General features: G+C 44.9%; 1 protein-coding gene across 2 annotated transcripts in view; it reads right to left on the bottom strand.

Moving 5' to 3' along the window:
* The window catches only part of SIDT1 (SID1 transmembrane family member 1), a 39,541-nt gene extending 18,995 nt beyond the window's left edge, over positions 1–20,546 (bottom strand). The window contains exons 1-8 of one of the 2 annotated variants that reach the window (XM_021548841.3): positions 20,165–20,546; positions 6,551–6,672; positions 5,429–5,599; positions 5,182–5,227; positions 2,656–2,757; positions 1,845–1,928; positions 1,621–1,714; positions 342–413 (exon numbers count right to left, since the gene is read on the bottom strand). In XM_021548841.3, coding sequence (XP_021404516.1) covers positions 342–413; positions 1,621–1,714; positions 1,845–1,928; positions 2,656–2,757; positions 5,182–5,227; positions 5,429–5,599; positions 6,551–6,672; positions 20,165–20,353 — 880 coding nt within the window. In that variant the 5' untranslated portion in view covers positions 20,354–20,546. The remainder of the gene's footprint in view (positions 1–341; positions 414–1,620; positions 1,715–1,844; positions 1,929–2,655; positions 2,758–5,181; positions 5,228–5,428; positions 5,600–6,550; positions 6,673–20,164) is intronic. The other variant, XM_021548840.3, reaches the window with a different exon arrangement.
* Between the last annotated feature and the right edge of the window lie 5,519 nt (positions 20,547–26,065).

The following is a 26,065-nucleotide window of genomic DNA, read 5'->3' as shown; positions in this document are numbered from 1 at the left end:
GCTCACAGAGCAGGAACAGCACCTCTCAGGCTCAGCACTCTTCCCAACACCACCTTGTAAAAATGCCCAGCCCCAAACAGCCCTTCCAAACCCATTGGCTTTCTTCAAAAAGAATTGACAGAACCTGTTCAGCACAATCTCCCCCCATTTGTTCACCCCCAGTGCTAGCTGGTGTGCCACACAGCCCTTCCTGGAAGGGAGCAGGCTCCAAGTGGCTTTGTCTCCTTTGCTGGTGGTCTCTGCACCATTCCTTTAGAGGCTGCTGGCCCAGTCATACCCCTGTATTCAGAAGTGCCAAGTTCCCCTGTAAAGCTGCAAAGTCTCTGCCCAAAGACACTGACTTTTAATGGAGGGCACAATTGTCACTTGAAGGTTCTTTGTCCGCTGCAGGTTCCAGGTACGGTTGACATTCCCTGTGAGGTGCACAGTGTACAGAAAATATAAAACAATCAACATTAATGATTTCTGGCACTGATCTTGGTTCTCTGAACTGCAAAAACAACAGGGTCCAGCTTTTCATTAAAATGTGTGGGTGGTTTTGCTTTAAAATGTTCTCTGATCTATCAATACACAGCCTTTACCAAATGTTTCCCCCTTCCTCCCTGTTCACAAACTTTTTTTCAGACTAGAAATCCCTGCTTGAGCCTTCCATGTATTGCTTAAGTCTGGATGTCTGAATCCCAAAGACATCTCATGTGCTATTCATTTAATCCCCAAAGGAGATATTCTCTTATTACAGGTAGTGGGAGTCCATTTTTGCCTTTGGCCAAATCCGAGAGTAAAACACTTCTGTGCAGGATGTCACTCTAGAAACTTGCTCTGTTTCTGCAGGGCTTAGCATACCTGGCCAGTACAGCTCTGCTCACAGCCTTAGGACGAAAGAATGACACTCCAAAGGGCACAGTTCTCTTTTTTTTGTGGGAAAATTGGGGCAGAAAGGTGGCAGGGGAGTAGTAAAAAGCTGTTGAGGGAGCCCAGTATATCTATTGGTCGCAGTCTTGCTTCTTCTGCAGGGAAGAAGCTTTAAGGCTTTGAGAATTGGAATGTTCCCACTCCAGTTACAGCCACTAAATGAGTAGTGGAGACTTTGCTTTTACCACTGCCCATCCAGAGGACACAGTGTTTTCTGGTTGGAAAAGACACTAGAGCAAGTCTTTTGTAAAACTATTTTTCCAGAATTATCAATTTTTTCCTGTTACCCCAAGTTCAGAGCTGTCACAGATCCCAAGATAGCAGTTGGAGAAGATGCTCTCTGCAGGAACTGAGGCTCCATGGAAGCAGGAGAATAATACAGCAGCAGGAAGCAGAGGTGAGAACCAAACAAAAAGCTGTAAGCAGCATTGCCTGGATGTCTCCAGTGTCTCCCAAGGCCCCAGTGGTGCTGCTGAAAAGCACATAACCCCAGCATGCCAGCCACTGTACTAGCCAGCCACCTCCTGCATTTATCAAGACTTTTGATGGCCCAACAATATCAAATTGATACTTCACTCTCCTCACAACTACCTGGATAAGACAGTCCGACAAAATCACCCAGTGGCATCCCACAGGAAGGTCCCAAAAGACACCCACTGCCCCATCACTCAGATGCAGCAATCAAATCAACCTCCCACAACAACTTACCATGAATTGAAGAAGGCACAGAACCTCCACAGGCATAATCCTCTGGCTTGATGACGAACACAACAAAGAACTGCTCACCTGGGAAATCTTTTCTCTGCACAGAAGGGTGGAAGAAGACAGAAAATCCATGAGACATAAAGCCTCTCCCCTCCAACAGGCCAGAGATCAGGTTTTAATTGCTACACATGCACTAGAAAACACTGGGACACAAATCAGCATCTCACCTGCACTGTTATGGCTGCCTGCTTTGTCATAGACTGATAAACTCCATTGAACTCCACATTATGGTCCAGGTCATACACTGGGCACTAAAACAGACAACTAAGGGTTAAACCAGGGACAACATCCAAACTATTTTCAAAGGAAGCCAGCTGGAAAACACAGAACAGCAAAAAAAGGCCCAAGCTGGGGTATCCAAGGGAACAGAACATCTTGCATGTCTGTCTGCTCCTATACTGCAGGATCCTGCATTATTCAGGGAGGTGGGGAAAGAGAATAAGTATGGGGCTATTTCCCAGCTGCAAGCAACAGCCAACCTCCATGACAGGGAACACCCCGGGAAAGAGGATGAAATATACAGAAAGGAAATCAAACTGGAAAGGAAGAAAGACATCATGTGTCTGAAAATCAGAAGTTCCCTAAGCTGCCTTGAGCCAGGGCAGAGTCAAGGGAATGGCACTGTTCCCTCCCTGAGCCACCAACGTTCCATCCAACATCCTCCATGGGGAGACAGACGCATATCACAGGGCAACAGAAAACCTCACAAGGGAGACAAATTCCCTATGTGGAATGTGTTCCCTATGGATAGGCTAGAAAGGAACAGCTTGTTCACCTATTTACAACAAAAGTCTCTGTATGAGTTGCTTGAATTCAGTATCTCTGACTGAATTTTCATTCCTCTTTCAGGGGCTCCCTTCACCACCACCACCAGGGCAAAGCCCTGCCTTGGGCTTTTCCCTCTGCAGGGCACAGACCCCTCACAGCTGGACACAGCTCCAAGCAGGCAGCTCCTCACCCTTCTCTGCTTGGACTTACCACAATATCCTGGACAGAGACAACTGAGCATGGGTAGGTTGCATCAGACACCACATTAATGATGACTGAATCAACATCCTGAGGAAATTTGTACAGAAAATACTGCGGAGAAAGCAGAGTACAAGAGTCACGATTCAGAAATCACCCTTGGCAATATCTTCAGGAGCCCTAGATGGGCTTTGGGGTTGGATGTGGATGGCTTTCATAAAAAAATCAGATTTCAAACATTAAGACCTTACACTACAGAAGAGCAGATTAAATATATACAGGCAACTGCCCCTTTTGCACAGTATGCTATTAGATACAAACATCTTCAACATGTAAAACACAGCATAGCTTCTGCTCCCTTAAGCTTTTTTCACCTGATGAAGCTAAAGTGACTTCATTTTGCACTCCATTCCATTTTACATTGCTATGAACAATTTCCAGATGTTTCCATACTGATGGCTGTACTTTTATAGATGGCAAACATCACTGATCTTTCTCAAAAGGGGTTGCCTCAAAGACAGACCATGAACAATATTAGGTCAAATGGCTGAAACTCTGTCAAGAGTTTAAGAAATTAATTATTGATATTTGTTGTAGGATTCAGGTTATTCTTTGGCTTTGATGGCAAAGCATATTGGGGGTTTCTCTTTGCACTTGAGCTTTGAAATTACTTCAGCTGTAACTCTAAAAAAAATTTGTGAAACACTAATATCTGGCAATATTCCTACTTTTCCTGTGGGGGAAGGAATAGCATCTCCTTCATTGAGCAGTCCTACAGGATATTTTGTGGGGTTAGAAAAAGCTGTTTTTTCAGATCTGAACAACAGATGTCCCAGGCAATATCATTATTTGTATACTTGTCCAGTAAAAAGTTTGCTGCACTACCCCAGCCAGCTGCTGGAGAAGTGGGGCTCCTGTGCCTGCCCCAGCAGGATGCTTGCTGCAAGGGCTCTCATCACCCCCCTTGGAGGCCAGACCCTGAGACCTCAGGCTCCAAGCCACAGCTACCACGAGGGGCTGATGAGCACCTCATACCCCTCAGAGGGACACAAGGCTGAGGAGTGCCACCAGACACCTTCCTCCCTTCCATATGGTCACCACTGTGGCAGCCATTGCTGCTACACTGGAAGCTACCACCACCCCTGCTCCAAAACCATCACCTGAGACTGTCCCAACTCTAGACCTCCCTTTCTGGCACATAAACTTTAGTGCTGAGCAAGCACTAAAGCACTCCAGCTGCTTTCTGTTTCTCTTCCCCCATGCCATTCCCAGGAATTACTACCCTGAAGTGGGAGGACAGGGACAAGCAGGAAATCACCCAAGCCTTTTCCAAGTTGCCCTTTTCTACTAAAGCCTTTATTCCCACCACCCCTCCCCAAGCAGGGTCCCCTCCCTGCTGTAGGAGTGCTGGCTCCAACCACAAGTCCCTGCAAAGTGCAAACTCACTGAGCCAGTTTCCTTAGCAGAGCACGTTTTGTCTGCACCAAGCAAGGACACAGGCAGACTGAGCTCCTTGGTTTTCCAGGGGCATTTTTTCCCCTTGGAAAGTTTTAGGGGCATGAGGACCACTTTTTAGTCCACAAGGACCCTTCTATAATTTCCTCTAAGCCGTGCTTGCACCAAGGTACACAATTAACACAAGGGCACTGAGGCCAGCAGTTCTCTGCTGCATACACTGCAAGTGTTAAAAACACATCCAGCCAACACTTCTCACCTATACAAGCATATCCAATTTCTGCTTCTGCCCTCAGGCACAAGCTGGGCTCCAGCCATCTCCTTCAGTTTTTATGTCTTTTTACAACACCCATCTATATTTTAAATATTCCTTTCTTTCTTCACGCTGTTGACTGCTTAATATCTTGATTTATAAACACCTCAGCATTATACCAATGAAGAAGCAGTCTTCTACTCCATACACCTTGTTATTAATTAAAAGTCATAAATCTCATATTATTATGACAAAAAAATCAGACCACAGTCACAAAGTTATTTTCATACCCTAAACACTCTAAATTCTAATTACAAAATCATAAGTAATGAGCACTTATAAAGAGCCTCCATTATTCCCTATGCTTCTATAGTATAAAACATTGCATGAATCTGCAAACCAGATTAAGACATTTGTCAGCAAAAAGGATTAGCTAGGATGCCTGGTAATACAAAACCTAAAATTAAATGGTGTTATTAACATTGAAAGCAACAAGAGAAACAGAGTCCCAGAAACCTGGGTAAATCACACACCCTCCTAGCTCTACAAGTTCCTGTATCTCTACAGTTACTGCCAACAGCATTTTCATTCAAGAGAGGATTTGTATCTGCAGGGCTCTTAGCAAAGCTGTTCAACTGGAGGTGCTGTTCATATGTGCCTCCTTCAGAACTAACAGACATATTGTTGTCTTAAGTTTTAGCTTTCATGTTTTCTAGATTCTGTACTGTATTAGTATAGAATTCTGAATTTCATACAGAAAGATCAAAGATCACATCAACCACCTGGATAGGGTAAGACATACAAGCAATCTACACAGGACTCCTCCTTACCTGGGGCTGGGAAGGGCTGGCAGTGAAGTTAAAGGCTTTGTTGGTCCTAGAAAACAAATGCCAGAATGTTGAGATCTAAAACTTTCAGAGCTGGAATACACACAAAGTACCCTAAGATTAAACAATTTGGTTTTTTCTTCCTGGGAAGGAAAAATAAAGGAAGAGTAGGCAGAGGGACCAAATCCCTCAAGTGATGTTCAAGTGATACATGAAGAAATTGCATTTGTATTCTCACATCCCAGCTTACTCAAGTTGGAAGTTCTTCAGCCTGGTGACTAGCAGCTCATATGCAATATTGAACGGTGCCATGGAAGCGACATCCACAAATATAATCTGGTCAGAGGGTCTTGTTTCAGGTGTTGGCTCAGAGGGACACAGGGTCCGACTCACTTCTTGGTAATTATAGGTCCTCTGATAGCTATAACAGCCAGGGAAATGAGGAGAGAGAAAGTTGGATGGGAAAGAGAGAGAGAAATAAAGTAAGAGTGCAGTTAAAAGGTTTTTCAGCACTAAGACTGGCATCATTTTCCCCCTATTTGCATAACTGAAATTCTCATCTAAAAGGCCAGGAGCATTCACTCTTATTCAGCATTCAAGCTCCAGCTCTGCTGCCTCTTGCAATCTGCACAAGGGACTGGTCATCCTCAACATTTCACTTCCCTCAGGGAAGCCCACAACAGCTGTGCATCTCTAACATCTGCCATTTAGTGGAGTCAAAGAGAGCACTGACAGCCACTGCTGTACCCATCACCTGCATCAGGCAAAACACTGCAGGATATCTGCTGCTGGCACCAGGATTCAGTCACAGGATGAAGCTTCACATCTTAAATGGTCTAAGGTGCCTGAAAATTCCCTATTTGCAGCCCACTGAGCTCTGGGGTTAATGAAGATACAAAGCAGCATTGCTTTCATAAAGAAGCAGTCCCAAAACAACCACCTCCTAGAATAAACTTAACTTAGATGTTCCAGAGGTGAGAAACAGAAGCTCTTTTTTCCCCAAATGCACTGTTACACAGAAGCTACAGGGCTCTTCCAAGAGCCTGTTCAAACCAGAGTCCAGGAACTACCTGCACACATGGCAGGCAACTGTGGAAGGACAGCAACGATGTGTGGTAGATTCAGTGACTGGTGCCACGGGCAGCTCCCCTGCAGACAAACCTCCTGGTACTCTGTGCACATATCCGAGAAGCCAAGAGCCAAGAGCAGGCTGCCAAGTGAGAAGTTACTATCAAATCCTGGTCTTCCTACACCCAGCTGGCAGTGAACAAGCCCTGCAGTGTACACAGGCTACAAGATGTAGCACACGAGGGAGGCTGCTGATGAGTATAGCTGGTAGAGGAGTGTGTCACAAAGAGCCTCCAGTACTTACAAGCCTCGAAAAATCAGTGGGACCTGCCACGACAGCACTCCCTTCTGCTGGCGCACTACAAACAGGATGGGGTACTGGAGGTTCTCGGAGCTGCTGTTCACGTACACCCGCACTGCATCCACCTGGGGGAAAAAAGAGCATAAGCTGAAGGTAGAGAACGTGGCAGCTCCAAATCGACGTAGGAGAAGTCTTTCCCTGTTCCTCAATCTGACCTAGGTGGTGAAAATATGCACAGGGAGGTCAGCAGTGTTTATCACTAGGCTAATTATTCAGATCCATAAATCCTTTACAGAAGTGCCTCTCTGCTAGTGCTGCAGTCCAGAATCACAGCCCTGTGCCCAGGTCAGAGATGACTGTCCAACAAGACACAGTGGACAAATGCAGAATACATAGGAGAGTTCAGTAGCTTCTGTTGGGAGCAACCCACATAACTTACCTTACAAAAATTAAGCAAACAGATGCAGACACATAAGACAAAGACCCAAAGCTACAACTAAGAATTTTCTTGCTGGGACTCTTATGTGCCCAACTCAATCAGCATTACTGGGAAAGTCACAAAGACGACATCAATAGACAAGGATGAAAAAGCAGATTAGCAGCTGGCTCTCATGTAAACAATTCCAATATGACCATGATCCCACCTAACAAAACAGGAATACACTGCTGACTGCCCTCAAGTGGACAAGAAAGGCTGCTTGTGAGAAAGGGTTTTAATGCATCCCACTACACCAGCAATTGAAATTTATCCTTATATAATCATTGGCCACCACATGTTTGGAGAGGTAGGACACTGTGATGTAAAACACCCTTGTCTGTACCACATGGAAATGTCACCATTTCCATTTGACAACAGAATCCCTTCAGCTCCATCTCCAGAACTGTAGCCACTGATGAAGAATACAAAATACAAGAGCGCATAACTCATCGTATGATAAAAAACAGTCCATCTCAACTAGAGGCCCTGAAATAATGAAAACATATTAAGTAGATAATAGATACACATTTTAAATCTGTCACATCCTGAAAGATTATAATGAACTCTCACTAGATCAGTAAAAGGCTTCTCACAGATATTCTGATTTTATACCCTCCAAGAAGAGTAAATGTACAAGGAGCTATCATGTTCTGAAGAGAACATACAGAATTAGGAAGCTAGAAGAAGGAGAGTTATCAGAGACAGCATCTTAGTCTTACCCCAGGGACACCAGTTTCAGAGAAATTACTTACCTCTGCAATTCTAAGTCAAAGAAAATTTCCTATTTATTCTTGTTTGGTGATTCTAGGCTCTCATGGGAGTTGACATCTAGTAGAACAAAACACCTTCCTGAAAGCCACAATTCATGTCAGTTTTCCTGACATTATCGCCATAATACAGAGGCGATAGCCACCAATTCCTAAAATATTAGGTCTTCAACAAAAAAAACCCCAAATAATTTAATTAAACCCCCTTGAAATAGAAAGGCAGACATTAGAATCTTTTCTCATTAGAATCTTTGCCTTCTGGCTTCTAAACCTTTGCAAAGCTTTTTTGTCCGCTTTTCGGTTTTGCTTTCCATTCACAAGAACTACATACGCAATTCTGTTTCCAAGTATATTTCACCATAAGGAGCTAAAACAAAGTTAAGAAAAATGGCACCACAAAGCAAATCACACAAGAAACACCTGAAGGGTGTCACCACAGGCAGCACTGGAAGAAAACTCAGTGGCTTCCTTAGTCCCAGTAGCTGCCCCAAGAGAGCCGAGCCAGCACACGTTGGTGTAACTTGGGCTGAACAAGCTCCTGCTTGTTTCTTGGTGCTTGCTGTGACAGGGAATAAGGACATGAGTTAAGCAACTGGAACTGAACAAGAAAACAAATCTGAGAGCATGAAGACACAATGGTCAAGCCAGTCTCCTGCAAGGACATGGAACAATTCTCCACCCATAGGGAAAACAACTATCACTGCAGAAAGGACACATTTCAGCTACCTGTCCAGCAGCTTGTTGCCCATGAAACAGTTCAAGCAAGCCCACCTCCACAGGTGAAGTGATTCTCGCTTGCCTCAGGCTGGACATGGCCCTGTGAACCCTCCAGGGCTCAGCACATCAACTCAATGCAAAGGGGAGCTCACATCAAACTCACAGCAAATACCACTACTGGCTTACACATCCTTCAGCTATCCACAAATACAAGCCAGAAACTGGGAAATTCTCTTCTCTGTGGATTTCACAAATAAAGACCATAACCCAGGACATGAGTTATGCATATACTGCAGATAGTCAGGTTTTCTTAATTGTACATGAGTATGTGTACATTAAATTAGTACAATTCACTCCCAGCCCTCTCCTTATAGGAGAGGTGTTCCTTTATCGGCTTTGTGGCTCTGCACTGGACTCACTCCAGTAAATCCATACCTTCCTTATATTGGAGAGACCAGAACTGGGCACAAGCAGGATCACCTAGAGCCAGCTGACCATGGATGGAGACTCCATAACCTCTCTAGAAGACTTGTTATGATGATTGATCATCCTGACTAAGAAAAGAGTCTCCCATCTATTCTAAAGAAGCGCAAGGGAAGGGAAACAAAAGCATTCATGATTAATGCCTTGACAGAGAAAAGCCTGAGATCTGGGAGAAAGTCCCTTCCCTCTGCCATGATCCAGCAGCCAGACCCCTCATTTCGTTTCCCTTTTTCCACAAAACTAAGCTGATTATACACCACCTACAACATTTATTCAGCTTTGCTGCTGATTCCATTAGCTTATAATACTTGTAGGAAATAGGAATATCAGGAGAGGGAGGTAAGAGTCTCAAGACTTAATACTCTTTTAAATCTAAGCACTTACCCACAAGAAAATAGGTATATCCCATATTACTACCATAATGACTTTTCTACATTCTTACTGTGCTCAGCACTCTGTATTTGCTCTCTGTAACAGCTGGTTATAGCTTCTTTGCCCTGCTCCCCTAGAAGTCCATATTCAGGTGCCTTGAGCTCTTTTTGGTCTCATCATATCTGGGGCAACATCAATCTGCATCAAGGCAGGACTAGTTATGGCCTAGACTCACAGATGGGATCCCACTACACTTCTTCCCCCCTCTCACCTTTCTCTCTGTATTCTACACAGGCAAAGCTGCTTGCCAGGCCACATTCAAACAGTGTGCCTCAAACATAGAGGAACATCTGAAGTCAGAAACAACACCTACAGTGGAGCTTGTTAAGAAGATCCTAATGTAATTTAAATTTCACCTCAATATACCAAAAATTCCCTTGCAATGAATACCTCTGCTCCTCCTACATTTGCATGTACCCAGATCAGTCTGGAGCATCACGCTGAATCTAACCTCATCAATATCTTTATTATAAAGTTCAAGAAACAAACAGGGTGATTAAGAAGCTGGACAGATGGAATTGAGGTTCCAGTCCATCTAGTTATCTACTCTGCTGCCATTGCCACAGCAGTATAGGACTTCTTGTGAGCAGATCCTGCACTTCCAGTGGAGGGGCCAGATCCCCATCCCAGGGCGCAGCTCTGCTCTCCCCTCACAGCATCTCAGGGATACAGCAGCAGCTCCCAAGAGCTTTGGTTGATAGGCATCTTCCTTATACAACAGGAAGTGTTGCAGTGTTTTCTGCCAAACACTGCAAGAAAACAGGTGGGATTTGCCTTCTGGCCAGATCTGCAGAAGAAATTACCAATTAATGGTTGATGACTTGGAAATAAGCTTGGGTGTAAGTCCAACAAAATGTAGGTGCAACTACGACGGAGCTTGGGAAAGTGCAGAAAAAATTATCATTTAACTGTAACCAGGGCTTCTCTTCATCTGTTGTCACTCACTCTCCAATTTACTGCTACAGATTAGAAGGAACCCTAATTAGTGTCTTGGAGAAACACATTTTCCATGTCAGGATGAACTGTCTAGCAGGAGCATCTCAAGAGGCAGTGATAAAAATGTAACACTTATGAATGGATGTTTATGATTTTTTAGGCCTTCTTTTATTTGACTTTAAACTTGTAATCCATGCTTTGCTCCTAGATTCTCTTGCCTTGATATAGACAACACATACATTTTCATGCTACAGATTTAATGAATTCACTATTGAGCCAGTGTTAGTAATCCCATCTTTCCCTTTGAAAGTCATTTGGCATTTGACTTCAGCAAAATATTTTTAGAAGAGCAAAAAAAAAGCAGGAGGTGAAGAAAAAAAAGTGACTTATTTACTTCAAACATGCTTCCCCCCTCCACACCTTTCCAAAGGTTATTTCATTTTAAAAACAAGCAGTTCTAACTCAAGAACCCTTCCCTGCTACAGAACCACTGCTCCCATCACACATACCTCTCCCTTCCAACACAAAATTTCATGTAAAGAGGAACTCCAGTGGAAAAGCAGTGTTTTAACTTAAAATTATAATCATCACAAATATTATGAGCCTCCTCTGCATCCATCTCCACTCACTTAGGACTGGAGAGATGAGGAGAAAGTTTTGCCTGAGCAGAAACAGGGTCAGCCAGGCTGCTGTCACTCCTGCACTGCCAGCACTGCTGAGGGACTTCATTTTGGAGCAGATCATTGCCAGCCCCCCAGAAAACTAGTTGCACCTTCCCCTTCCTTGCACATTCACAGTAGGAGGCTGTCTCTATTGGTATTATAATATAGTGCTAGACTTCACCTGCACCCTCCAAGCTGAAACCCTCATCTCGGGCAACAAACTTGTGTACCAAATGCTCCCTTGGACAAGGCAGGCCCTGCACAAATATTTGTCCCCAATAACCATACTGCTGCCTTTTGTGCTGTAGGGCTGAGGCAGGTTGGGACTGCTTCAGAGACTTCTGCTCCTCACATTCCTTCCCAGCGCCAAGGCTCTGCCGTGTGCAGGGGCGATTCACCAGCCACGCTCATGAGAGTTTTGTTTCTCAGATGACTGACCTTGAAGTTTCTCCTGTGTTCCAAGGTGGACAGAGCAATAAGACAGCTGAATAAAGAGAGAGCTCTCAGCTCTGCATAAAAACGTGTTAGACCAGGAAAGACAAATATTTGTACTTCAGTTCCACCACCACCACGGAGATAGGGGGAGGGAAGGAAAGAAAGGAAAAAAAGTACAACTGAATTCCATTCTCTAGATGGGAACAGGCAGAAGCAGCCGGCTCCAAATTCACGCAGCTGAACAGAACCAACATGGCTGCAAACATTAAGCAAAATAAACCAGGCTCTTGTTGACATGAAAGAATCCTCGGACTGATTATTAAATCTGCATTTCCCACAGAGATTACACATCATTTTAAGACTGTGTGGATGTGAATTTAAGGGCAAGGCAGGAGGTTGCAACAACAGTTTGTGCTGTAAGCAGAGGTTTTCAAGGGCTTTACCATGGATTCCATTCCAAAAGCTCTTGGTAAGCAAAGCCTTTGAGTCACACCAGGGCTCCGCCACGCTCGGCGCCGCACCCACACGCCAGCCGCTCCTCGCCAGCCCGCTGGCATCACCAGCCCGCCCTGCGACAGCGCTGGGCCGGCCGAGGCGCCGCGCCAAGCCCACGGGCAGGAACACGCCCGGCAGGCAAACACGGGCTGCTGCTCCCAGGGAAAGGTCTCGGCGCAGGACACGCGTGCAGAAGGCACTGAACTGCTGCTGCCGGCTGCTGCGCCAGAGAGAGGGGCTTCATTTCTACACAAAGCCTGAAATGAAGTGAAAAGGATTGAACTAGAGCAGTCAAGGCAGTGAATGAATACCCCATCAGCACCGAACTCTGCTGATCTTCTCACTGATGAGGCAATAGGGGAAGCTGAGATCTGGAAGGAAAGTAGTTGAGACAGTGACAGGTTTTAGAGAATCTCTTTTCTCTAAAAAAGGTCTCATGAAATGAGAGCACTGCTCCTGGCTGACAACAAAACAAGTGGAGCTCAGAGGATCATTCCCTTTCAGCTTTTCTCTGTCTCTGCACTCCAATGTCAATAAGTCTTAATTGCCAAAAGCAATTTGTCAAAAAACCTTGGCCCAGAGTTTTCTTCCAGCATTTCTGCCAGGTGTATTAAATACCTGAAGGAGCATAAACGAAGAGACAGACTCTGGGTATGTCAAGCACAGTCTTGGGCACATTAACATAACTGCTCAAGATTAGTATTTTTCATTTAAATGTTTCACTCTGTGCAAATGTGCTGTGTGGATTTACAGTCTGCCATGGACTTTCCCATGAACTCACTTGTTTGCAACAGTATCTCTGAAGCATAAATGGAAGTAAGACAAATATAAAACATGATAATATTTATCTTTTTCCATTATTGAAGTTTTGTCCTCTAACCAATGATGCCAGGGAGTCTCCAGGACAGCCAGAAGGAGAAACTGGGAGTGGCTACGCTAGATTAAGTAGGTACCTGTTTCTGAACACCCTCAGACTTCAGAAAGATGTTAAAAATAAAAAATCCTATTTTGAGCAGTCAGCTAAGGAACAAACTACTCTGCAATAATTGCCTCTTCCTAAACCACAGCAGCTGGAACTCTGGGCCAGGCCAACTCTTGAAACAAAATGGTTTATAACCTTTCCAAATCATAGCCTTGTAACTCCAAGCTCCTGGCAGTAACTCAAGGGATTGCTGTCAGAAGTTAGATACCTGGTTCTTTCTTGGTTCCCAAGTTCTTCACTTCAGGATGTGAAGAAGTTCAACACTTTGGATGTGGATTGAATTATTTTTTGTAATGCATGATGTTTTTGGGTTTTTTTAAACCATTTTCCATTTATTTTAAACTGCTCTGAAGTAGCTATTTCTATGCTCAAAGAAAAACATCAGTGTAAAAAAGTAAGGAAGGCTGTTTCTGAAATCCTCTGTGGTTCTCCAAGTATACACAGCACAAAATTATGTTTGCTTATGCAAATGTACTAAACTATATTTTCAAACTGAGCAGATGGCACACCCTTGCAATATACCTTTTACAGTCTGCACTTCAATTCCTTAAATATCCCCTGAAACAGCAGATTAGGTCCATGCAGAAAAAGCTTACCTCCCTACCAACAACTTCTGCACAAGTTATCTGAGGACATTTCAGCCTCTACTTACAATGCAAATGTATAATAAATTGCTGCACTGTTCTTGGAAAGAGTTCAAACTGAGGAGAGGCATTTTGATGAAGTTCCTCTTATCCAGAATTTGTTTTCTTTTTTAATCTAAACATCTTGGGGCTGGGGAGGGAACAACAAAACCTGATCAGCTTTGATTTTAAACATGACAGCCCAACAAGAAGAGAATGACTAAGATTTAGAATAACATTCAAATTCAAAAGAGATGCTCTAGTTCAAGGACAAGTTATCGAGCTTGACAGCATTAGCTTACACATTTGAAATAAAAATAAAATTGTTGCCAGCACCGCAGCCACCATCTGAAGGTCTGCTGGCTACCCTGCAAGAAACCAGAGCAGCTTTCAGTTTTTTCCCCTAAAGCCTGCAAACTGATAGCCTCTGCCAAGACGTACTCTCTTTTTGCCTCCTAGATAGGGAAACCCACAGAGTGCAAAATCCTAGAAAGATGAGGAATAATTTAAGTTTGAAGGGATCTCAGTTGCTTCTATCCCCAACCCAAAGCAAAGCCATGTCCCACACTGTTCTTTCACCCAAGATATCCCACTTTTGTCAGAGTTTTCAAGATTGTATTTTCTGATGCAAAAAACAACAGTCAAGTTTAAGTTTTTAGTAGCTCCCCAGGCAATTTCTCTCATAGTTTACTTTTGTTTTCCCCTATAAGCAAAAGCTTTTTGTGTGATCCTAGGCAGGGTGAGGAGTGTTCAAGAGAACCCACTGAGAAGCAGCAAGCACATTCCAAGTGCTGTGTGCTCTACACTGCCTACGCTGTCACCTCCTAGGGTTGGCTGTTTTCTTTAAGAAATATAAATTATATACACAAAAGTTACTCCAAAGGGATTCTGTTGAACCTTGCTTGGCTTCAGACATCATATACTATAATTTGCTTTGATTTTTTTTTGGATTTGACATTGTGCCTACATTCCTGTCACATAAGGCATTTACTATTAGGTTCCAGAAATGGTGTGCTGAAGCTCTTCCAGGGCCCTGTGGTGAACAGACTAGAGCCAGCAACCAAAGAGCAAGAGTGTTCAGGCCCTGGAGGTCCTGTAATAGCAGCAGCTCTACTGACATCAGGAGATCTTCTCATGCAAGCATTTGTAATCTTCCCACTTTCTTTGATTTTTACCTGCATCTTTGTGGCTAAACTGGTGGGCTTCCACTCAGCATTAAGGAAAGACAGAACTCAGCCTGTTGTCCTCACTATTGTCCTCAGGCTCAGCCTTCTCCAAACAGTTTTATTGCATGCATGGTGTAGCTGTGGACTGAAAGCTGCGCTGGAGCCAAGACTAACATTATGGAGAATGTGTGCAGGACACCATGGGGATATTCAAGGTAGTTTAGCCAGAAAGCTCCTACATGTGAAACCCAAAGCCAGCTCAGAAGCAAGAGGTGGAAAAATTGCTCTTAGAGTTGTTATAATAGACATGGGTACTGCTGGAGTGAGACCTACCCTAGCATGTCAAACAGCAGAGAACAGCAAACACAGATGATCACTGCCACTTATTAAAGCAGGTTGCCTTGTGTAGCAGATCAAGGAGTTTTCCTGCAGCTAGGACAGATGGCTTTAGTCTAAGCAAGTGACTCATCACACAATTCCAGAGGAACATACAGGTTCTGGCTTCTTGCCTAAAGGAAAGCAAGTGCAACTACCATCCACACCTCAGAAACAAGACCCATTCACTAGAGGTCAGAGAACACAAATGCATTGTGCTCTTTGGCTGGAAAAGGCACTTGGTCACAAAATTTAAGGCATGTAATTGGAAGACTTCTGATCTTCTTGCTAGCGTTGAAACCACTCTTTCTTTAGGACAGTCAACTTTTTCCTATCTGCAATTCTGAAAAAATGAAGGGTAATGATGGTAGCAACCCTCCCTGGTAGCACACAGCCTCTCATAGATTAAAGGTAATTTTTTATCTATAACTCCTCAGATAGACTTCACAGACAAGACACTCACTTCAGGGCTACACATCCTCACACTGCATAACTGCTCAGCAGAGAAGCCACAGCTTAATCAACTGTCAATCACAATTTATGGTAAGTTGGGCCATATGGGAACTGGGACTGGGGCTCTGTTCCTAGCCCTGGCAAGGGAGGAGGAGGGAAATAGCACCCACTCTTCCTCTTAAAATAGGCACAGCCCACTGCTCAGCTTCGGAGCTCATCACAACCAACATGTACTGCATGAATGTCCAAGAACTGTGTCTGGATTGCAGCAGCTTTGCCTACAAATGGAAAGTTGGAAACTCATTCTCTTCAGAGATACTTGTTTTTTTAAATATAGTCCAATTATTTCCCAAATCATACATTCAGCTGACCTGAGCTCCAATAAGGAAAAAGAACATCTGCTGTCTTCTTTCTCATTATATTCTCCTGGACCGCTTAAAATTTAGTACAGGACATACCTGCACAATATTAGTGTCATTTGTGTTTTCAGCAAATTAACCATTAGCAACTGCCAGATCCTACGGTGGTGGAAAGTCTCATTCGCTTTGAATTCCATCAGTACTCACACACACACTACTCTTTTTGAAAATGCTGGTATTACTGCAAACATAGAACTAAGCAGGTTCTCTTACTTGTCACATAAAGTCTTCAGTCAGTGGTAAATCCAGCAGAAACATTCTACAGCACTTTTTCAGTCTTCTGAGCAGGAACACACTGCACATGCAGCTCCAGCAAATCAGCAAAAGTCTCCTTCCTTTCTCCCTCCCAAGCAGGGACATGTCGAACATGTGGAATGAGTGTGCTTGTTTTTGACCCCCATCCCGAATATCTCCAGTGTAAATAATCCTAAAATAAAATAAACCTGTTTGCTCAACTAATTGTTTACCAGACTTCTAACAGTGCACATCTGCCTTTGCTGTTAGAGCATGAGGGCACAGCAACAAGTGACAAAGTTGGGTTTATTACTATATTAAAAATTAAAAAGTTAAAGTTAAATTTAAAAAGTTAAAAATTAAACAAACAGCTGTACGGGGGGGGGGGGGGAATTTCAAAGAGCAGCTAGAAGGAAAAAAAGGGAATTCAAAAAGCAGAAAGACTACCCCCTTAATCTTGGCAGTAAGACTAAACAGAGGTGACTGTGCTTCTCCTCAGCACAGCTTTACCTTCACATTTCCTCCTCAGCAATTAAGGCCTAAATCCCAGTACATAAAAGACTGTCAGCTCTCCTGCCTCAAGACAAGTGTTTCTGCACAGTACATAGGACAGCTTCCCTTCCACAGACAGAGAGGTTTTACATGCAGAAGTTTCAGCTAGGTGATCTGGTTCACATATCACATACCGTCATTTTCATTTTACTCACAAGTTGTACAGAAGGGAAGCCACATGTCTCAAAGCAGCTCTGCTGCAGAGCCCCAAGTTGTGGCTTCTCCACCTTGTACCTATCTGCTTGTGAGTACTCTCATGGCACTAGTTTTTTCCCTCCCATCTTACATGCATTTCCATATCCCAAGGAGTAAGGATGATGAAGTGGATGAAGAACACCCTCTGAGATCAGGCAAGCGCAACGCTTTTCAGAAAGAAGCAAGTCTCTAAAGCATCAATCAGGAGAAAAGGTCTTGTTCCCTCCTTTCTCTCATCCAACATCCAAACACTGCTGTATTCAGCGGCATTTTCAGATGTGCCTGTGCAGTCATAGCACATCAGTAACCAGAAAATTTACAGAGGATTGATGGATCACAAGCCAGCCCTCACATTTTGTCCTTGTTCCCAAGTTTTTCCCTTGCTTTGTAGGCCTGGCCTCATGAGAGAGAGCAGAAGAGGGGAAAGCAGCAGAATTTACATAATCATGAAAACAAATTCCTGTTTTCAGAGCCAGATCACTCCAGACCTGACTTCGTTTCAGAGGGGAGAGCAATTAAACTCATCCATTGCAGTCCTTCCATACGGGGAATGCTCTTTTTATTCAATTAACTTTTCTGTAACTAAGGTTAATTGCCCATGTGGTATCTGCCTTGAGTTATCAGAGGCTTCTGGCTAAACTGCCATCAGCACAGAGACAGGAAGAGACCAAAAAGACCAGGAAGAGCAGAGAGCTCAAAAGTGGCAGGCAACTGGCAAACACTGGCTGGTATTCCCTCACTAGGAGTTCAAGGCTTAAGACTAGCAAAAGGCAACAACTAATACACTGAGGTTTTGCAGGACTTGCATTCCTTCACAAGACCCAGCACCAAGAAGACAGCATGTCCCTAAACATCTGCCCAACTTTTGCATAAGAAAACCCTGCCCACAAGAACTTGGTGATTAAAGCCAAGATTTTCAGTATCAAGCTTCTAAATCTTGAGCAATTCTCAACAACAGGGAGACACAGAAACACCAGCACAGCTCAATCTTTGACCATGCCAGCAAGAGGAGATACAGTCATGTTTGCCTCTCATGGGTAAGGGCTGCAGCTGGGAAAGGTGCTGCACAAAGCCACAGCCATCATCCCAATTAGGTCAGCCACCTTCTTCCCAGCTCCCACTGGTTCATCTCACCTGCAGAGCTCAGTGAGGAATCACAGAATTGGAAGATCATCTTCAGAGATCATCTAGTGCAAACATCCTGCCATGGGCAGGGAGATATCTTCGCTAGTTCTGGTTGCTCAAATCCCCATCCAACCTGATTATGAACACTGCCAATGATGTGTATCCACAACTTCTCTGGACAACCTGTTCCAGTGCCTCACCATCAAAAAAAAATTTCCTTATGTCCTACCCAAATCTAAACTCTCAGTTCAAAACTGTTGTTCCTTGTCCTGTCATTACGCTGTAGAAAGCTTTTCTTGATCATTTAATAAGCTTTTTTGTACTGAAAGGCTGTATTAAAGTCTCTCTGGAGTCTCCTCTACCACCAGAACCTGTTCTAGGCATCCCTCATCAAAAAACTTCCTATGAAATTCCATCTTTATTTAAAGTGTTATTATCTTCCAAACATTTTTCCTAGCAGGAGCTGGTTGTATGTCCCTCGAAGCATATTCATGGCAGTGCTTGGTGAGTTCTGCATTGAAAACAAATATTAAATCTCAAACCTGAATTTTCCCTTCTTATATACACTCTTGACCCTATCTTTGCAGAGACTTCTTGTTCCAGCATATAGGACCATGGAGATTAGTTCATTAAAGCTCCTGCTTAAGTAAGGCAGTAGTTTGTACTGAGCACTCTGTAGTTCATAGCCACAGGAACATCTTAATGTCTAAAAGTAGCCTAGAAGTTGCATTTAGGTACCTGCAAACACCCCTGAGCAGCCATGTGCCTCTTCCCACTGTGCTTTCACTGTAGCTCTCCAGGAGAGAGGTTGTTTTTTTTTCAGAAGGTGTCCAGCAAAAAACACATTGCTTCAAAGAGCACATTAAATTGAAGGAACCAGATTAATTTTAACTGAAGTCAGTATTTGTGCTACCTCTGCTAACAAGCCACAGACATCTGGACTGCCAATAGGCCCTCATCATAATACCTGATATTTGTAACACCTGAAGAAACCTAACTTACACCTCGACCAACTTCCAAAAGGAGGCTCAAGCCCAAAGTGTGCTTTTGACCTCCTGAGATCATTGGTGACACCCAGCAGTTAGGTGAGGCTGGGCTCAGTTGCATCATAGCCCAGACACCCAACTGCTGGCCCATAAATACCAAGTGCATTTTATTACATAGAATACAGGTTAGGAAAAAGCTATGGTTTCCATTTTCTATTGTTCTGTGCAATAGAGGACAGGAGGGAAGAGTCATCTACCTAGTTCACCATCTTTTGGTACATCAGATCATCCTACTCAGCAATTAACACCCAATCCAAACAACGAGGGGTGAGAGGGGGCAGAGTTTCCAAGGTACCACTTAGCTACTTGAGATAAACACGTGGGGAGGGGGGAACCCCACAATAACTGGGTACACATAAAGGACAGGTTCTTTCCACCATCAAACAACCATGGATGGTCCTGGCCACCCTGCCCTGCAGTCTCCTCCTGACACACCTCACGTGCACAGCCCTGCCTCACCTCGCAGCCTACCAGAGGGAAAGCACCCTGATCCTGAGGAAATACAGTGGGGGAAACGGCATTTAAGAAGGCTTATTAAGTGCACACGCACACACACCCTTTGTTTTTAATTCTTCTTTTTTTTTTTTTTTTTTGGGGGGGGGGGAGGGGGTTGTTTGGCTTCTATGTGGGGTTTGTGTTGGTTTGGTTTTTTTTTAAGTTATTTTGAATGCAGTACTATTATCCCCACAACTCTCTTCTACACTTTAAACGCATTCTGCTGCTAGAACTGCTGGATATCAAACCTCCCTTTGGCGGTGGGGAGCACCAATCCACCTGCCCAACCCGCAGCCCCGGGAACACCGGCACCCTCCCAGGCGGCAGCCCCGTCCGCGCCGGGAAGGCGGAAAGGAGCCCGCAGGTGCACTGCGGCTCCCGAGCACCGCGGCGGAGGGAGGATGCGGGCAGGACGGAGGGAGAGCCCGGCCGCTCCCGCACAGCGGCGCCGGTACCTCCCCGGCACGCAGCCCCCCACCCGAGAGGGTGAGGGGACACGGTGCTCGCCCCGCCGCGGGAGCCCTGGCGCTCCCCAGGTCGCTCCTACCTGCCCGGGCTCGCTGCGGTAGGCGAAGGCGTAGACCCGCTCCGAGCTGATGTTCACGGCGCCCCGGTAGACGTGGCCGAAGGCGCCGGGAGCGGGGTTGTCCCCGGGGCCGCCCCCCGCTGCCGCCGCTGCCGCGCAGAGCAGGGCGCAGAGCAGAGCCCCGGGGGCCGGGGCTGCCCTCCCGGCCATGGGCTCCTTCCTGCCCAGCCCGCCCGGACTGCGTGTCCCCGGCAGGGCGGGCGGCGAGGCGCTTCAGCGGCGATTTAAATAAATAGCTCGGCGACAGGGGCGAGAGGCGGCGGGGGCAGCGCCGCACGCCCCCGCCCCTCGCCCGGGGGACGCCGAGCAACTTTCCCCGGGGAAGGACCCTCCGCCGGCCGGCGGGGCGGGGAGGGGAGGGGAAGGGAGGCCGGCCGGCGGGCTGGCTGGCCAGCCCAGGGGCGGAGGGTCTCCTCTCTGTGACCGGCCCCACATTCTGAGCCCGGCTTAGCGGCGGATTGTCAGAGAGCTTTTCCACTTGGGGAGCTGTGCCGTGAGCGCAGGGACACGCTGGCATCGTCAGGCATGTGGGGATCAGCATCTGCAGGGCTTCAGCACTCCCTGCCATCCGCGTTAGGGGCGTCCTCGCTTCATATTCTGCCGGCTTGCTGGAGCTGCAGATCGCACCAGAAATTCTGTATGGGGCGCTCCCTAACCTTTATTTTTGGCTGCTCAGAACTTTGAGATAAATGCTCTCGTCCTTTAGTTCAGCCTAAAGGTGTGAAAGGCAGCAGCAAATGTAATTTCATTAATCTGAAAATGGCTTGTTGCATCTTTTCTTTACGTAATCCGTGGAACTGGCTACAAAGTATACTGATGCCCTTAACCTTTTCAGCAAGATGAGAGCAATACTGTTGGGCTGTGAAAAGACAAGGGATCTCTCACGGCTTAACCCTCCTATGAGGGTTGAAAACACACCTAGGAAATGTGTCACATCCCATGGTATAGGGATGCACTTTAAAGTCAGAGAAAATGGAGTGGAGTGTTACTTATAAAGCAATAAGAAGGGTTTTTCAGGCTGAGGATAAACTTTCAGGAGCCACAGTTTTATAAAGTCAGCCTGCAGTCACCAGCTGCAGACTCTAGCCCCAGAAGCTTTACACAAGTTGTGGATTTTGTTTTCAAGGCAGAGAGATTTCCTAGGGGGTCACTTGTTGTCTTTGGAGGAAGAGTTGCAAAGCTCAGCAAAACGAGCCAGCATGCCTTGTGCTGCCATTTTGATCTCCGGGCCCTCGTGTGATTTCTGCCAAGAGAAAAAAGGAAACAATTGTCAGTCAGTTCTGTCCATCTTGAAGCAGGGTTCAAGTCACCCTCCCTTTTGTCAGAGTCCCAAGAAGAATCATTAAGGGTAAAAGAAACCATTTGCGGTCTGCTGGAAGATGGAGAACCCAACATAAAGCCTTTCAGCCTAGAATATCATGCTCTGAAGACAAGGAGAATTGATGACCCTATCTTGCCTCTTTACAGGACATGGCATGACTTGGCCTGGCAGACTTCAAACAGTGGTGGCGCTGGGAGATTTATGGTTACCCCTCCCTACCCTGTGGAGTCCAATGCTCCTGAACCCTACAGCTCCTTTCTCACCCACTGCTGTTTGCAGATGCACAGGTCCTTCTGCCAGGGCCAGCAGCCCTCTAGCATGTGCTGGAGAGAGGACATCAGAAAACTCATCTCCCAGAGAGGAAACTTCAGGCAACAGGAGGAGGTAAGGCAGGTAAGGGCCATGCCTGGTTCCTCAGAGCAATTTGACTGATGGCACAAAGATGGTGTTCTGCAAACCAAGGTAGCTGTGGCAGCTGCAAATAATTTTTGTGTCATTCAGTGTAATGAATATTTCAGACTGAGATATCAGTGCACTGTACCTCTCTAGTTGTGTTGGTTCCATGGCAAAAAAGTGGCTCTTTATATAGTCCACATTTTCTAAGATAGAGTTATGCTATTCTTAAAGTGATTTCCCTGCTTAGATGTACCTTATGGTATCTTACCAAAACCTACGCATTTTCCCTCATTTTTAATTTGAGAATTCAAGTTTTCTAAGTGTCATACATTGTTCTTTTCTTAATTTCATCTCACTATTTTGAGGCTTTTTCTGTGATTTAGCAAGGGTAAACCTTTGTTCAAATCTTTGCCTCCAAGGTGTCACACTGCCTGGTTTAGTGTGATATGCAGAAGTTTGAAGTCAAAGGTCAACTCCACCATTCAAGTTGCTGATGAAAGTAAACAATCGTAGCAGACAGATCAGAACTCTTCATTTGATATACCTTCCTACTGACAGGAAAATATCCACTACACCAGTTTGGGAATTGCTTTTTAATCACACACTCTTCTCATGTTAATACCATCTGATGCCAATTTGCCTTTATGAGACTGGTGTTCAAGACAATGTCAAAGGCCCTACGGAGTCAAAACAGGTTTTACATACTCCTTTCAGCACTTACTAAGTCAGCTGTCTCAGCAGAGACATAAATTAGGTTAGTTTGACATGATTTGTTCTGGACAAATGCAGAGTGCCTGCTGCTCATCACTTTACTGTTATTCAGTTGCTCACACACTGATTGCTGAACAGCTCGTTTCATTACTTTTCCAGATAATAAATGGAGGTTGGTTGACTTATAATACTTCACTCAGACCCTTTGATAAAGATGAGTAGCCCATTTTCCCTTTTCATTACACCTGGATCTTGCTCTTGAAGGGCAGCATGTACTTTGGAAGAAAGAACCAATCCTTCTAAGAGACAGTATTCTCATCCAGATACACCATGGCTCTGAATCACTGGAAGTGATCTTTTCTTGTGTATGCCACTGTACTCTGGCCTTGGGAGCCAGCAAGGGCCAGATGCCCACTAAGGGACAGGGATCTGAGTGCCACAACACAGAGAGGGGAGAGAGAGGCAAAGCAGGTGCCTCACTGGCCAGGGCTCCATCCCACAGCATCTGAGCAAGACAAGTAGGATGCGCCTGGATATGGAATCAACTGAGTCCAGAGTGGTGGACAAGTCAATAGCAATGGGATAGGTATGAGGTCAACCTAAGTTAGTGACTCAGGCCTGGTGATGGCAGTCAGGGACAGACAGTCCCATCAGCAGCAGGCAGGTCCCCAGCGGTGAGGCAGACCTGAGGTCTGGCCGGGAAGCTGCTCAGCAGCTGGGCCAAAGGGATACAGGCAGGGCTGTCACATGGCTGTAGCTCCAGCAGAGCCAAGGACCACAGCCTCGCCTGGAATGAGCTGCCTTGTGAGGGGGAAGAGAGCCCTTGCTGGAGCCTCCCCACAGCCCTGATGCCAAAGTCACTGGAGGGAAGAGGGGCAGTGCTCAGCTGGGCTCTTTCTAGGTTGCCTATGAGCCCAGGGTGCCAAACCTCCAAAAAAAGGGGATGATGCTCCTTGGGGCCCTTGTCTCTTGCTGTGTGGAGGGCATGTATTTCATAAAAGGACCCATTTTTTTCAGTATAAATAAAGCCCAGGGTTGTGAATGTCTCAAGGGAAGGAGAACTGTGCTGGATGAGAGGCTCACAAGAGTGTGGTTTTGAGTTTTTTGTTGATTTTTTTCTTTCTGCTGTTGGGAGCAAAATAACAACAACAAAAAAAATAATCCCAAGCCAGTAAAGAAACTACATTTCCCCTTGTAACCGTGGCTACAAAAATATGCAGGATAGAGACTATTACAAAGAAATTCCCTAAATCATACTAACTTAGGGAAATAGCATAAATGTATAACAAACCACATTGTTTGGAAACCTGATGATATTTAAAATTACTGTTTGCATATATAGTCTCTTTCTTCTGTAAGCTCCTCTGTGAGTTAATGGATGCTGTAGATGCTCTACTGGCTTCTGCAGAGATAATGCCACATTTTCAGACTGCTGAAAATGCAGTGTGAAGAATAACGAGAAGTGAAATGTAGACAGGCTTTAAAGACGTTTGATCGAACCTGCTCCAACCTTTCCTATACGTGGGCAAAGTGTTTGAGAATACCCTGCTTGAATGAGAATTGTCTGTGGCTTGTGTCATATTTGCTTGTGTTAGCTATTTAACATTTATATTTGACTGTAATTAATAATAGCAGAGAGGATAAAGAGGTTTCAGAATAGATAATGTAATGATGCAATTACGCCTGTATTGCTTTCTTCTTCAGTAGGCCTTGTTCTTCAAGACAATTTAAAGCCATGTTAAGAGAGAATTCCAGATGTGTCCTTGATTTATTCTTTTTGCTTCCAAATTTTCAGACCAATACAGATTAATGAATTCCCTGGCATGCGTTTCTCTTCCCACAGGCTGAACTCTGATGATCACTTTCAGGTGCATATGGTGTCTATGTTGAGTGTCTAGATGGAAACTGAAGGCTGTGAGGTGCAACCTCCACATTTGCAGCACTTCATTAGAGGCTATTGCTGAAAGTATTTCTCTAATGCGTTTTTCTCCCCTCGTGATTTCCATCTTCTCCTTATATCACATGCAATACAATTCCTCCCCTCAATACCTTAACCACTACCTTTACATTAATCTTTTTACAGTGATGCTGGTAAATCCAGAATTGCACTGATGGGGACCCTAAGCACCAGGAAATCTTGGTGAAATGGAAAAAGTTTTGAATTAAAAGCTGACAAACCTTGTGCCTTCACTTTCCAGCTCCCACAGACAAAATATTATGTTCACACTGTAATACAAAATGTGAAAAATGCCAATCACTTGTTCTAAAATTTTAAAAGTTTAATAGTAATAAAATGGTAATAAAAATAGAGTAATAAGAATTTGAACAGAGGTAGGACAATAAAGGACAATTAAAAAAAAAAAAAAGAAATATGGACAGTCCTGTCCTAGGCCAATTAAGCCCTGAAATCATGCATGCTAACAAGGATTAACCCTTAAAAGCAGTAGCCTGTTGCATATTCATATATCTCATACACGATGCATAAATTCTTTTCAAACAAAGGGTGTTTTCTGGTTATTGTCAACGTCCTCCTTTTAATCTTGGTGGCTCCTTAAAGACGGAACAGGAGGTGGAAGAATGTTTGCCTTTTCCAATAAGGAGAGAGTAACTCTTTAGGTGTCTTGTTGCTGTTATCTCTTTGCAAAGAATTTCTTGATCCCTTTATTGAGCTAGTTAAAAAAATATATTACATCGCATAGGTTCAATTTTAACATTATGTGATAACCTAAAACAATATCTGCCACACTACTTTAAAAAGGTTAATACAGTAATACTAATTAATACAACACATACAGTATTCCTTTGCAAAGAGCCAACCATATAATATGCACTTTTCACACGAAATGTTAACTAACCTTTTTGAGTAATTACATCATGTCTTTACCTGTGTGGAGGGAAGTGGAGGATCTGTAGCACATAATGGAGTAAGTATGTAGGGAATATATTGTGCCTATCTGTGAACTCATTTCAGAACCGCCAGTTGCTTCACGGAAACCAGGAATTCCTTGTGGCTACCGAGGTACACCCTTCCTCGCTGGCACAGCTAACGAGATCTGTTTGTTACACTTAAACGAGGGCCACTCTTTAATTTCCTATCACCTTAATTTCATGGCTTGTGTGACATTCTGCTCTGAACCACCTATAACAGCATCTCAGGTACATTTTCGCACGGGGAAAATTCCAAGGCTTCCTCAGCAGGACACTGAGGGATCTCTTTGGAGGGTATTTGCAGCGGGGCGGGATAACAGCGAAGTGAAGGAGTAGGAAGATTAAGGCGAGGCGAGACGGAAGCCGACTGACAGCGCCAGGGGCTGCGCTGGAGGGAGGCGGTGCGGGCTGTGCCGCCGCCCTGAGGGAGGCGGGGCAGGGGCCGTCCCTCGCGGAACGCGCGGGCGGGAAGCGGCGGGCCCGGCCCCGCTCCGCCCCTGGCTCGG

The sequence above is a fragment of the Lonchura striata genome, chromosome 1 (assembly GCF_050655825.1).
Source record: "Lonchura striata isolate lonStrDom1 chromosome 1, ASM5065582v1, whole genome shotgun sequence".
NCBI classification, from domain to species: Eukaryota; Metazoa; Chordata; class Aves; order Passeriformes; family Estrildidae; genus Lonchura; species Lonchura striata.
The sequence above is the reverse complement of the archived record's forward strand: the minus strand, read 5'-3'. Positions and strand labels throughout refer to the sequence as shown.